The 14,513-nt window shown below is 40.7% G+C and overlaps 1 protein-coding gene across 3 annotated transcripts in view; it reads right to left on the reverse strand.

Moving 5' to 3' along the window:
* Positions 1-33: 33 nt before the first annotated feature.
* The window catches only part of tmem131l (transmembrane 131 like), a 37,893-nt gene continuing 23,413 nt past the window's right edge, over positions 34-14,513 (reverse strand). Inside the window, exons 10-34 of one of the 3 annotated variants that reach the window (XM_088075851.1) lie at positions 13,909-13,967; positions 13,721-13,826; positions 13,485-13,587; positions 13,091-13,235; positions 12,734-12,904; positions 12,579-12,645; positions 12,345-12,468; positions 12,160-12,229; positions 11,125-11,234; positions 10,905-10,974; positions 10,578-10,711; positions 10,206-10,348; positions 9,885-10,071; positions 9,423-9,608; positions 8,851-9,000; positions 8,184-8,748; positions 7,969-8,081; positions 7,582-7,751; positions 6,943-7,149; positions 6,690-6,768; positions 6,042-6,148; positions 5,774-5,906; positions 4,805-4,875; positions 4,478-4,611; positions 34-581 (exon numbers count right to left, since the gene is read on the reverse strand). In XM_088075851.1, coding sequence (XP_087931977.1) covers positions 288-581; positions 4,478-4,611; positions 4,805-4,875; positions 5,774-5,906; positions 6,042-6,148; positions 6,690-6,768; positions 6,943-7,149; positions 7,582-7,751; positions 7,969-8,081; positions 8,184-8,748; positions 8,851-9,000; positions 9,423-9,608; positions 9,885-10,071; positions 10,206-10,348; positions 10,578-10,711; positions 10,905-10,974; positions 11,125-11,234; positions 12,160-12,229; positions 12,345-12,468; positions 12,579-12,645; positions 12,734-12,904; positions 13,091-13,235; positions 13,485-13,587; positions 13,721-13,826; positions 13,909-13,967 — 3,698 coding nt within the window. In that variant the 3' untranslated portion in view covers positions 34-287. Of the gene's footprint in view, positions 582-4,477; positions 4,612-4,804; positions 4,876-5,773; positions 5,907-6,041; positions 6,149-6,689; positions 6,769-6,942; positions 7,150-7,581; positions 7,752-7,968; positions 8,082-8,183; positions 8,749-8,850; positions 9,001-9,422; positions 9,609-9,884; positions 10,072-10,205; positions 10,349-10,577; positions 10,712-10,904; positions 10,975-11,124; positions 11,235-12,159; positions 12,230-12,344; positions 12,469-12,578; positions 12,649-12,733; positions 12,905-13,090; positions 13,236-13,484; positions 13,588-13,720; positions 13,827-13,908; positions 13,968-14,513 lie in introns of all 3 variants that reach the window. The other 2 variants (XM_088075850.1, XM_042484564.2) reach the window with 2 other exon arrangements.

A 14,513-nucleotide genomic window follows, 5' to 3' on the forward strand; every position in this document is an offset into this window, starting at 1 on the left:
GAAACGTAGCGACAGATTAATTTAAAACCGATGTTTTCCAAGTACAAAACCTTTTTTTTTTATTTTCTATGATCAAAACTGCAAAACATCTAGAAAAATATACAACAAATCAACCTTTCACAACATTTAACATTTGAAAATGGGAACATAAAAGAGAAGGAATATTCACATTTTCCCTATTAATGATAAAAGAACATTCATTTTTATTTCCTTTCTTTTACATATCAATGTTTTATATGTTTGCAATTATTGTTAAGGTCTGCCGCTTTGTTTTTGTTTTATGTATTTCAAACATCTCCACAGTAGCCAGAGTCGTTGGAGAGTTGTGAGTTGGAGCTGCGGTTGGAGGAAGAGTTCCATATGTCCAGGTTCATGTGCGGACCAAAGGGGTTGAAGCTGGAGTACTGGATCGGTGCGCATGTCGCCTCAGGCTCCCGGCTGAAGGGAGAATGAGGTGGGGTGACGGGGGACACGGGGGACATCGGGGCTGATCGCTCAGGTTGGAAGTGGCTCTGGGGCGTCCAGATGGATCCAAACAGACTGGACATGGGGGAGAGGCTGCGGGTACCCGAGAAGTATGGCTGTGAAGGACAGACAGAGAGATAATATCAGCTATAAAGCCACGTTTTGTGAGATAGTGTAGTTGCTCTGTTTGCTGTCCAAAGATGTGTCTAAGTGTTATACATCCATGACATTTTCTAACCTTACCTGTCACTGTGCTCTGCTACCATCTGCCACTTGACTGTCCCTGTTCCATGCAGGGATGACCTCGCTGTCGCTTCTTGGCTTTTAAAAATTGTCTCTCCTTTTCTGCTAAAATGAAGTGACCTTCCAACTCTAGTTTCTCTCAATCCTCAGCAAAAGCAAGACATTATTTTGGGAATCGTAGTGAATGGTGTTCCATTTCAGCTTTGTCTGTCCTGTCTCTTGCTGTACTGTTACACTCTTAGGAAGAGCTTTTATTCTCTCTGCCCAAGACGACCTGCCAGGTACGACAGTTATTTTATGTAGCTTTCTCAATACCCCCCCCCCCAAATCCGTTTGGCTTCTCTGTTATTTTTTATTTGTTTGTTTTGTTTTTAATGAAACTGAAGGTTTGAATGCATAAACGGAACTGAAATCAAGAAACTGCATCAAGAAGGAAAGTGAGAGTCAGGGAAAATTACAGACAAACATTACAATGAAGCCGGTAAAGAGAAATACAGTGCGCATGAGAGAGAGAGAGAGAGAGAGAGACAGAAAACAAGAGAAAGAGAAGGGGACAGGGGCTACAGGGCAACGTGGCTGGCAGTGTTAGCTTCTGCCTCCTAAGCAGTGGGAGAGATGTGTGTAACATGTAGCATCAGGGTTTCCCACACATTCATGTATTTGTGGTGGCCTGCCAAGTATTGATTCTTTTCTTTTGGAGCTGGACCATTCATTAAGAGTGCTACTGGGATGTATGACCCCAGTTATATACAGCACCACACTCTTGGAGTGCAGAGCTTACTGTTGTTACAGATGGAGCAGCAGAACATTGCACTGGGTCAAAAAGTTTACAATCATTCGCCTCTGCAGCAACTGCTTCTCTTATCCATCAATCTGATCTGATCAGCTCTGATCAGATCAACTGATAAATGATCCTACCCACAAACTGCTGCTGAGGAAAAAACTGAACTCATGCAGGGTCCTGTCAGCACTGCTTTCAATGAACCACCCACATAATGTCCAAATTTACAGAGAGGACACAGAATGACACACAGGGACACAAACAAAGAGTTCTGATTGCCTCTGGCTTAAAAGGGTAAGGATGCTTTGTTATCAATATTACGTTAGCATATACAGTAGTTAGCATAACGTAGCACATGCAACACGAGCTGAAACACAGCAAAAGCAGCAACTTGAAAAGAGATAGGAAGAGACGTGTGTTCGGATATCAGCACGAAAAACCTGTTTTCATTTCCAAAACAGTGAGGCTGCAGTGCCATCCCTCGTCCTCCCCCTGATCTAGCATAGAGGACAGAGTGAGGAGCCAACAATCCACTCAGCTGCAGACTCCGCTGTGGCTCTGTGTCATGGTAATCTTTAAGCCCGCTCACTTTTTAGAGGCCCAAATAAATGCCAGGGGTTTGATTAAAATCCCTCTGTAACTGTGCACTGCTCAAATCTTGTGCTTCACAGGGAAATACATCAACGTACAGAAGATTAAAACGCTCAAACTTATGTTTCACCGGGACTTTAAAAAATAACATTTATCGCATCAGTTGTCAATAAACTGTTAGTGATGAGGGCAACAGTAAATATGACTGTACATTCTGAAAACCACACTAGCAAATAAATTACTAAACAACTATCAATTAAAATGCAACTTCAGTGAGAATGGACTTAACTAAAGTAAAAGTAATAAAGGATATATCTGCAGATTATTCTGACACTAATGTGTTGAAGTTTCTTTTTGCATGTGAGTTGAAATACACACTGAGATACTTTGTCCTGACCTTCAAAGTACACATAATTGTGCAAGACTGACAAAAAACAAAAAACGAGAAGCAGTAAATGAAGAAGTTAAGAAAACCCACTTCCAGCAAGACTGAGTATATTAAAGCAGATGCTCTTGTTCCTTATTTCTGCTCCGAGAGAAAGTACAAGAGATGATAACTTCCTCTAAATTTTGAGAGAGTTTGCAAACAGACATTTAGCTTTGCTGTTGTTAAACTTGGTCCTCAATGATTTAAATTCATGAAGAATGTTTTTGGTCCTTTTTTTCTATTTTCTACTGGCCATGAAGGCATGTGAGATAACCCGTTTTCTTCAAAAGTTGTGTGAGCAACTGTAATTCTTAGTTTTTTCCTGCGAGTAATTGTTAAATGTTTACAGCACGGCTTTTCAGTAATGCGACTGTAATTTTAAAGGGTGCTGAAGTAACTCTAGAAAAAGATACCTGATTGTTGAATAACATTTCCAGGTCATCAAGTACCAACGGCGTGGGTCGGTGGTTCAGTCCGACAACTGACCCAAAGCGTTGTATTCAAGATTTAGTGATATTTCATTGTTTCTCTATTTAAAATAACCATTATTTTATTATTTCACAACTTCAACCACATCCTACACATCTATATTTAAATGCAAACATGCATTGCTTGGAAAAAGTAACTTCTCTTCTCATTAGGGTTGGGAACCGAAACTACGTTCCAAATTAGAATCCATTACAAAATGTCAAGTGTCGGGTACCCGCGAAAATAAATGAATATGGGTTCTTCTGAACTGTTCCAAGCACTCTTTCTGAGCTGGACCATGCTGCACAAAGTGTTTTTGTTTTGTTTAGGTGACATGGGACGATCACTTAGAGGTGCCAGCACAAGTCTTTGTATGGACGTGTACCATGGACGCAGGTTTTTGTCTCTGCTCCAATGGCTAACAAGTTTTCTTGACGCACTAATAGGCGGTTTGCTTATAACATTAATCATCATTCTCAACCCAGTTGTATGTTTTTCTTCAAGACCCAATGAATGTTCTTTTGTGTTTCAACACAAATGTTTATATTGACCCTCATTTCATTTATGAGGTAAACAAGCCCAACTGTTTACTCTACACACATTGCTGGGAGTGTGAGACAGACATATTGGCAATCCCAGACTCTGGGGGCCCCCCAGGGTAAAGAAGCCCATCAGTGGACGAAAAAATAAGGAACACATTTTTATTTTGAGGATGCAGATGTGATGATGTGAAGCTTTTATATTTTATACACAAGCGGCAACATGGAAATTGTAGTTCCTTGAATGGCCACTTGAGGCTGGCTCCATAGATCCCCATGTTAAAATGCCCAACTTTACCAGGAAAATTAACACGTTTACAGCCTGGAACTGAAAACAGTTTTGGTCTCCATAGTTAATTTCCCCTTTCTTGAAGTCACGCATAGTTAAGGGCATGAGTGCTGTCTGTGAGCTGTCACCACAGTCTGTGAGTCAGATCTACCCCTCGCTCCTCTACAGGTAAACCCTATCATCCAAATATCGTCACTTCTGGCTGCAGTTCTTTTTGTCACCCAAAACCGGCAACAGCCAAAACTTCAAACTCTAGGACTCACCATGGGAGTTCACATTCAATTAATAATGTTATACACTCTATGATCATATATACATATAAACTGAATATGTGAACCAGAGTAAAGCTTATGTTTTTGCGGGCTAAGTGTGCGGTGTCTGAACATACTGAACATCTTTAGATTTTGATCTGTTGATCGGACAAAACATCTGAAGATGTCACCGCAGGCTCTATGAAATTACAACAGGCATTTTTGACCATTTTCTGGACAAAACAATTAAACAAGAATAAAATCTGAAGATTGATAATGAAAATAATTGTTAGTTGCAGCCATACAAGCTAGCTCTAAATTTACTCCCGTGACTAGGATGTATAATATTCAGCAGCAGAGGATGAGCAACCGAATCGCTTGGTCCTGTTTAAACAGTCTGAGTTGAATGTTGTGACTGCTTACCTTGCTGCCCACACAGGCTGCTGTGTCCCAGGTTGAGGGCGATTCCTGAGGCTGTTCCTCACTCCAGCTGCTCTGATTGCCGTGAGCATTATGGGCCTCCTGACCAGAAAAACCGCTCGGAAAGGTTCCATTTCCTATGAGATAATTAGAAAGAACAAATGCTGAAACTTTAATCCAAAACTTTAATGAGGCAGAGTCAATGATTGTTCCAGTAAGTCGTTGTTATGCTATATTATATATAATTACAGTAGAGAGTGTGATCGTAATAAAAAACTGGATTAAGGTTAAAACTTTTTTTTTAAACTGCTCGTCTTCTTTTTTTTTTACCTATGTAGTTGCTTTCCTCACAGTAGGTGTAGGGATTGTTGCAATGATTGTTGGCATTACTCCAAGTAAACCTGCAGGAAATAAGGAAACAGGTTTGAACAGGAACAGATAAAAGTGCAACACTGAAACACAAAGACAAATTACTGCGGAAGGTAATTATTCAAACTGTAAACCTGTATCAGTTACCATGCCAGATCTATAGTATGTTACTAATAAAACTATTTTTAGCAGTTAAGTACACCGTTAAAACAGAAGGGGGAAGTAGTGTTAAAGTAACAGAGTTTTTAATTGATTACACACATTTACCACAGTAGCAGTCATTTTGATTTAGGAGACTAACATTATAAAGTTTTTGTAATTTCTTGTATCTATCTACCTATCTAGTGATTGGACACTAACTCATTCACCCCACACGATTACATTAGATTCAACTTTGTTACTGCACAAAAGTCAAGTGCAGATACAGTCCAGTATTTAACCATAAAAGCAAAAACCAGTAGAGTACAGGGCAGACATAAATACAAAAGTATATATGCAGTATGAGCGTGTGCAGCAGTTGCAGCAGGCAAAACACAGTGTACAAGTAATGGCAACAGTAGGACATTGTATATAAATAAACTGCTGAAGGTATGATACTATTGTGATTTTTATAATATATATACAATAGACTGGATACATGGTTGTTATTGTTAACTAAAACTAAAAGTATTTTAATTAACTGAAATAAAAACAAAAAACAGGCTTAAGAAAAAGATGAAATTTTACTTTCCGATTCTTACAAAATGAACTAAAATAAAACAAAAACGATTTTGTTTCTTTGCAATAAGCAGGAATTCAACACTTTGTCTGTCAGCTGTTTGGTGCTGAACTTGTTATTCAGAGCCAACCCTTTCACATTACAGCTTGTTATTTGATTCACTGTTAATAAAACATACGTATCAGTTTAAAACCCCGGATTCAAACACCTACCCATTGTATGACGCGGCGGTTGCTGGCTGAGGTATGTAGGGCAGAGCTTCGGTGGTGTTGTATCTGAACTCATTGGTGAGGGGGATGGATGGAGCCGACCACGTCTCTTCAGGCAAATACTGACCTGTCAGGTCTGAGGAAGCAACTTTCCATTACAAATCAAAAGTGATGCACAAAACATCTTTGCTGATCGCTCATGGACAGATGTTTATTCAAGAAGTTGCTTTTCCTTAACAAACATAAAGTATGTATTTATGAAAGTCTTTACCCATGTTTCGGTCTACTCCTGCAGCAACAGCAGCAAAACTCGGAGCAAAGCTGGGTGCTGTGGGATCTGGACTTTGGCACGTGTCTTTACGGTACAAGCTGTTCATGCTAAATAGAAAATGCAAAAATTAGAAGTCAAAACGGCAATGGATAAAAACACAGTTATAAAATTTTCCTACATTTTCATGAAACAATTCTAGTTATAATCTGACATTTTTATTCAGCGGCCTGGTCACAACGCAAAGTGGATAAACAGAGCCATGAGCTTTTACCCTCTGATTCACAAGCTTTAATAAAATCTGATCTAGTAACATTTTTTTGAGGAAACACTGACAGAAAAAACAAATAACATGACTGTATGTTTTCAATTAATATACTTAAGGGTTTTTTAGCTCCTTACTTGTGTTTTTACTTGAGGAATTTATTTAATCAAAGTGATCAGCACAATCGAAATATGGAACACATTTCATACATTTCATCATCGACTTTTTTAAAAACAAATTTGTCCATATTATTGCACCTATAAATTAGTGTTAATCTTTTGCTGCCAATCACTCCCAAATGCTAAGGTTCGGGCACGTTTCTGCGGAGGCTCAATCATTAAAAGCAGTTCTTGTCCAGCTGAGCGTGTGTGTATTTGCTGAGGTACCTGAGAGCCTTATAGTTTGTATTCATGGTCTGGTAGCAGTCTCTCTCTACTGGATAGACGCCGTACTGCATGGTTTCCCCTGTGAAAAAACAACAAATCTGTTAAAATTATGTAACTGACCCTTCTCATCTGTTACAGCTACAGTCTGTTTTCCATATTGATGATGCACTTTGTTGTAGGAAAATTACTGAACTTAATAGTACATTAATAGTTCTGGTTTTCCTCCATGAGGTAGTGCAAAACGGTTCCTCACTTTTTCTAGATGAGGTAGTGCAGGCATGTGTTCGGGCATTGGGGTCTTTGTCTCCCTCCATGCTGCTGGCACTGCTCCAGCTGCCCCAGCTCCCTCTGCTGGCCCTCACACTGCCCGACGAGCTGCCAGAGTCCGAGCCCGACTCACACACTCCACCACCACGCCGATCTGTAGCACACTTCCTTCGAGTACGAGAAGGACACACACCTGAAAGACATCAACAAGGCCAGTAAGATTAAAATCAAGTGTTCATTTATTATTAAGTAAAGCTGCAGAGAAGTGTGACGGGTAGGGACGGGAATCGAAAACCAGTCCCAATTTGTCCAATCCATCGAAATCATAGAGAGAGTTGATCCTATCATTTCACTGGTGCCTGTCTGTTTTTATAACAGTTGTACATTGCAAAATAATGTGTCTGAAACTCAAGAAGGAATCATGGTGGAGAGACAGACATGGTTCAGAGTGTGCCTTCATTTCACTACGAAATATCACAAAAGTGCTGTTTGTAATGTCTGAGAAATGATGAATTCAAGTGAAGGTAGAAACAGCAGAAAATAAGCAGAATTTCTTATGGCAATGGTATCAACAAAATCTTTTAATTCCCATTCCTAGTGACAGCAAGGTCAGCGGGATGCCCACCGTTCTGTTTGAGGGGGCTCTCAACACCCAGTCCAGGCTTTGGTGCTTCTGACTTGGAGCTGTTGCAGCAGCGGTTCCTGTTGCGGGGCCCACTGACGTTACGGTCCCCCGTTTTCCAATCAGGTTCTTTCTCCCTCTCTGGTATCACTACCACATTGTGCTCAGGAGCACTGGGGAAGTAATCAGACAGAAACAACACATGATGCCTTCCTGTTTGGTGCTCTATAACACTGTTTGTCATATTTAGTTTCAATGCTGTTTGATGCTCTTTGTTCACATTTTAAACATTACACAACAAAGACCAGTATCAAGTGATACTTTATTATGGAATATCAGAATAAATGTAAAGTGATTCATGGATTAAAGTATAGATACAGTGAGGTTTACCTGGAGACATTTTCTGTCTTCCTGCGACTCCTCTTTCCCTTATTATTTCCTGATGCAGGGCCAGTCTCTGCATTCTGTGCTTTCTTTTTCTGGCCTTTGCCATCTTCTCTCAGCTAGGCAGAAGGAAACAAAGTAAATATGGTTGTTATTTTTAAATAAGAAGAATTACAAGGTTTGGATATTTTACAAAATACAGGCATAGTGAATTTCAGCACCTTCCTTACCTCCATTTCTGATCTGTCCCTTTTCTCAGAGTCGATCTTCTCTGTATAGCGCTCAGTGCAGCTCTTCTCTACAGGACTGCACACTAACAGGCCGGGTCTAGGTCCCGGACCCACTGTGACGTTATCCGGGAAACCAGCAGGCATTTCCATGGGAAACATAACAGCTGCTGGTACTTTATCTTCTACAGTGCTTAGGGCATCTTCTTTAAAGTCTGCTGATGTCTTTTTATCCAGTTCGCTGATGAAAGCTGGTTCATTGTTGTTGCAGACATCGGGGTCTGGGGTCAGGGCAGGGTCCGGTGTCAGGTCTTCATGCTCCTCATCCATAATGACAGCACCAGGAGCTGCTGTGGACGAACTCGGCTTGTACTTGGTGTAATAGAGTGAAACCTTGTGTTTCTTTTGCGGTTGGGACGGGGTGGTTAAGGAGCCTCTCTTTGATGATGATTGCGGACGTGAAGCGGGGCTGTTGGCCAAAGCTGGAGAGCCACGGCCCTTACCTTTGTCTGAGGTGTGACAGGTGTCCACATAGCTCTTACAACTGCCCTTTGTTTTACTGCACAAAAAAGACACAGAATTGACAAGTATTTTAATCCATTTGCAGTATTTCACAGTCTCTAAACTGTGCATCCAAACTATTGAAAAACACTGGACATACTTTACTCCGTTGGGTGTGATATTATTGACAGGGTCGTTATCCCGGGACAGGACAGAGTTGTGGTTGCTCCTGATGCTGGGTGTGGAGAACTCACTCAGGATATACTGGGCCTGATGGAAGGCCATCAGACACACACCAAACAGGGAGAAGCTGAAAGGCAAACACATACAAAAGACAATGTGTAACACTTCCAACACACACCCCAAAACTAAAAAAAAAAAAAGTCTTACAACCATAAATAATTCAACTAGTATGAGAATAATCTTTGTTCTCTGAAACTATCCTACTGAAATCAGTAGAGGACCAATATTCTGCTCCTGGTCCATCCATAAAACATTGTACTTTTGAGTGATATTGTGGCTGTGTTTTTTTTTTTATTGTGTTAATTAGTTACATGTTAAGAACAGAGAGCAGTTTGAGAAAAAGAAGTAGTTGTGACTAAAGACCTGTAGCATCTCAATAATATTTCTATTTGTGGAAAAACTGTGCAAAACATTCAACACAGATAATTACTAAGTCTCTCTAGGAGGGGATCTGTATTTATTATTAACAATAACTTTAAAGATACAAACCATGTGAAAATGAGAGTGACCACCCAGAAGGTTTCCTCCCAGCTGGGGCCGGGAACCACCTGAGCGCAGAGAGGCAACATGTGGTGGGGCAGCGTCACATTGAGGGTGAAAGGAAAAGAGGTGCCGCGTGATGTTACAAGGGTGAGGTCCCGGATCACCCAGGATGAGGTGAAGTCAGGGGTGAAGCTGAGGAAACAGACAGGTAGAGACAATGAGAGACAAAAAAATGGGAAGAGCAAGAGATAGAACAAGAGAACAAAAAAGGAATAGGATGGTTGCAATTAGGATTTATTGCATAAACACATAAAAGAGGAAGAGAGAAAGCAGAAAATGACTTAACGGATGTGGGCACTGCCTATGAGTCCGACATACAGCAACTAAAAAAAAAACTACATAACACAAAGAACATAGATACAAAGAAATCCACTGTAAACCAATAAAGCAAGCTATAATTCCACTTACGCGATGGTGATCTCAGAGGAGGTGTTGTGGTCAAGGCTGAAGGGGCGACACTGCAACACCTCAAAGCCAAACCCCTGACACTTATATCCATTTATGTTCATTGACATGACTGTCAGAGGAAGCTCTCCTGCATTCTCCACCTTGAAACTCTTTCTGATAGCAAAAAGAGGCTTGTTGGTGCGCAGGCCTGTGAGTGACAAGCAGTAACGTTTTAGCCGTTTGTTTAACATCCTTATTTTTCTGTTTAAAAGTGAATATGTACTGTTTAATGTTATTACTTGACAGCCATGTAGTGATATTACGTTTAAACATTAATCTCACCATCGCGGCACTCCATTAGAGTTGACTGAGGAACATTGAAGCGCAGCGAAGCTCCTGGGCCGGGTAGTTTGCCTCCGACTTTGAGCAGCTCTTTCGCCCCGTGGCCCTGCACCGTCATCATGTCAAACACTGTCAGGTTGTTCCTGAAACACAGTTAAAAAGACAATCAAAGACCATGTTTCTTAAAGCTGACACTGCACTTATCATGCTTCATAAAAACACGCTTCAATACAAAATGAACAGTGTTCCTGTTATCTATATTATCATATCATTTACTATCTATTTTTTTCCAGTTTGCGAGACATTTCTTGCCCAGTAGGTTTTTTCCTGTGTTTTTGAAAGAAACCTGAGAACATATTTTGGACTTAGTACCTGATGATGAGAATGGTGGTGGTGGGTTTGTGTTCAGAGGGAGTAAAGACCACAGCAACTTCTCTGGCCTCCCAGGGCTGCAGCAGCAGACGGAGGACACCCTCCCCTGTTAGGTCCTCCACACTCTCACCCCCCTGCACACAAACACACAGAAAGAGGGGAATTACAGTTTGGAGGGAAAACAAGAATGGCAGTGAAGGCCATGCATTTATGTAACCAAGAAAGTTGGACAAGTATTACATTTCGGGAGCCAAAAATCAACGAGTAAACACTAAAAGATTAAACAGTGCCACAACTTTATTTGCCAGGAGCGTTTTCAGGATTTACCTTGGGGAGAGAAGCCAACAGAGAAAACTCTGTAGTGCTGATGTTGACAGAGAGGGGACTGATATTAAACCTGAAAATCAAAACAGAGAAAATAGTTTGAAAAATCAACTCCAGGGATATGTTGGAGCAACACAATACAACAATCCAACTAGCCAAGGCAGAAAACAACTGTAGAGGGATAATTCTACTCAGTTTCAAACATATAATACTGACAGCGTACCATTTGGTTAGAAGGTCCAGAGCCTCCAGGGGGGCAGGGTACAGCGAGAGGATTCTGATCTCTACAGACACGACTGAAGAAGAAGGATTCTTCAGCGTGAACGTCTTAACCTAAAACAAATAAAAAAGGTGTCATTTGCTGCAGACAACAGTCCAGCCTAAAAAACATGTACATATCTATAATTTTTAGGGAGGAGTCATTAAGGAGTGTTCAAAACCCAAAACCAGCGTTTACAACTAGAAAACGGTGTATTTGGGTATTTAGTAATGTTTTTGATGGATTAGGGTCAATATCTCGACAACAGCCCTCTAGTGGACATTTTAGATTGTTTTGGTGTGAGTTGCCGAGTGTTGGAGATATGTCTGCCTTCTCTACAATGTAATGGACATAGATGTCACTCAGCTTGTGGTGCCAAAAACTACATTTTCAAATCTCAACAGTAACGTTTCTTTCCAGAAATCCAGACCCTGTTACTCAAGATAATCTACAGACCTTGTTTTGAGCAGTTTTATTTAGGATCCATTTTCTTTCAACAAACTAAACCTGCCAATCGTATAACTATGCAGAAGGAAGTCTACATCTACTGCTTGGTTTCGTTGCACCACTGAGATAACCAGTATTACAGCTCATCTGCAGAGGAAGGCATTCTCGCTCTGTCACAAGCAAGTGCCCCTCGGCCATGAGTAGATGCATGCTTCCCTCTGTGCTGTAATTCAGTTAGCTAGTGTAGTTCGGTAGAAAGCAAATAGCTACTAAATGAAACTGCTCCCAGCAAAGTCTGTGGAATGTCTTGAATAACCTGGTCATGATTTTGTGAAAGAGACATTGCTGTTGAGATGTATTTTTTGGCACTTTGGGCACCACGTGCTGAATGCCATCCAGTTACATAATATTACAGAGAAGGCAGACATCTATATGTCCAATATCTCCAACACTCAGCAACTCACAACAGAACAGTCATAACTGATAAAAAACACTTAAAGTAAGAGAAAAAAATCATTTGCGGGGTGAACTGTCCCTTTAGGTGTTGCCCACCTTGCTCTCATTGACAGGTGTAGCACCAAAGTCCAGAGGAAAAGAAGTCTCTACGGGGAGTCTGGGCCACCTGAAGAGACAAAAGGATTTACTTGATTATTAAAATTAATAACAGAGCGTAGTGGTGGATTACAAAACTCACAATGACTTAAAATAGAAACCTCTGTGTTGCTTTTAAGACTGACCTGCAAGACAGTTTGTCTTTGTGGCTCTGCCATCGAGAGCAGAGCTCAGCAGCCAGTTTGCTGTCTGCAGCCCAAGACAAGGTGAAAAAGTCGGGGAGGAGGGAACGCTGCCACTCTGAACGACCTGACGGGATATAAGAGACAATTAAAAGTTAATAAAAGAAAAAAAAACTATAACTATAACTTTTTTTTCTCACACAAGAGATTACGAGTCATGTATGCATCATGACTCACCAGTTTCAGACAATCTGAGAGGGCAAGGCCGTCCGCACTCTTGTTCTGCCTCAAACAACACTTCCCCCTGCTGACAGACACATTATCTATCACTATATCTGATTCTGTATACTGATCCACAACCCAACACACTAGTCCCTACTGATGGTATTTACCTTGAAAGGAGAGGAGCTAAAGTAAAGGGGAATGTGCAGAGTCATTCCCAGGCTAGTGTCCAGACTCAGGATGAACACCTGGTTGACGGGGAGAGCCCTGCTGAGCAGCTGGAGCGACATGATATGCCAGCAGCCCTGGGGAACTGTCAGTGGAGCGCTGAAGTTCACCACCTGACAGACAGAGGGCAGCAGAGACATTTAAGTCAAATCCTGCTCTGAAATCAAAGATCCTTATTATGACATGGCAAAGTTTAGTGTGTCAGAATTTTCTTGGCACACAGTAAGAGAATGTTTGATCATTTCATCATCATGTAATCAGATCTGCCTCCTATCATTACTCGAGGCAGTGGTGCATACCTTCATAATTCCCTGCAGCTTCTGTGAGAGGCTGGCATTCACCACAGTGAGGGGCAGGAGGAGGGAGTTTGTCAGCCACAGATCCACCTGGTCTGCTTCTCTTTGTTTCACCTGGAACAGGTTGAACAAATCCCCCATGGTCCTCCTGCAGAAAGCAACAACAACATGACGTAATACTCAGTTTTTCATTATCACACAGTAATGATACCTTCTGAGCATTATATCATTCAAACAACTTCTGAAATGAACTTATCACAATAAAGACAATAAACATGCACATTTCTAGGTGCTTGTCAACTGCAGTGTTTCCATAAAAACAACCATTTAAGCTTTGCTTTAATTTTAATGGTTAGGACTACTTGAGTGTAAAATGGCAAAAGGCTTCAACATTTACCTGTGTGTGATATGTAGTCCAGGGAAGCTGAAGGTTGTCTGGTTTCCCAGAATTTTTAAACTGATATGATTCGTGCATTTCCCTCCGTGGCCTGGCATTGAACCTGAAATAAGAAGCAAAAATGTTTTTGATAAAAATATGTATATATTCCAGGATCTTTGGGTCAAACGCAGTTACCTTCAGAAGATATGATGTGTATTGAGAAAAAACAATTTTGAATTGAAATAAGTGTTCACCTCTGCAGGCAAGAGTAGCCACTTTAGTGAAGTTTTTTGCCTCTGGTCTCAGAAGAACCTGATTAAATTCCAGACTGGCCTCCACTTTTGATAGCACCTGCATGTCCTGGGGAGATAAATAATCTTATCAAAGCCTGTAAATTGCCAATTATAAGACTCAATATAGCTAAACAAATAAAAACACTCACCTTTACATACAGCTTCTTGCCTCCGGAATTTAACATATAAACTCCTATTTTTGGTTCGCCTATTAAAAAAAAAAAAGGTCAGACAAGTAAAATAAGTATATTGTCAGCTATAGAAAGGCCCCCCTTACATCCTTTATGTCATTAAGAGAACTTGCTGAAACCTACTTGTCAAGACAGGGACAGATTTCTTGAGTAAAGCTATGTGAAAATAAAAAATGACCTAAACACTTAAACATCCTGTTTCACAAAAAAGTTATACCGAGACTATACACAAAGCCACCACCTGCTGCTGACAGAAATAGTCCAATTATGTCTACAACAGCTGTAACAAGTTCTTAGAAACACTAATTTTGTTTGCTGATGTGGTTCAATAACCGGGACCAAGCCTGTGTGAGCAATCATGACAAAACTACCTATAGTAATTATACACTAATGCTGCTGATTTCATTTTATCTTTAGACTCCTTTGTTACTCTGGACAGAAAGCACAGGAGAGCAGAACTGATTTCTTCTTATATTTCTCTTATCGGATAAAAGAACCATTAGCATTATCTTATCTTTTCCCCAGACTCAAAGTCAACAAGACTCAGGAGAAACGGAAAAGCA

This window comes from Plectropomus leopardus, chromosome 3 (genome assembly GCF_026936395.1).
Source record: "Plectropomus leopardus strain MGB_pleo_1.0 chromosome 3, ASM2693639v1, whole genome shotgun sequence".
In the NCBI taxonomy this organism is placed as follows: Eukaryota; Metazoa; Chordata; class Actinopteri; order Perciformes; family Serranidae; genus Plectropomus; species Plectropomus leopardus.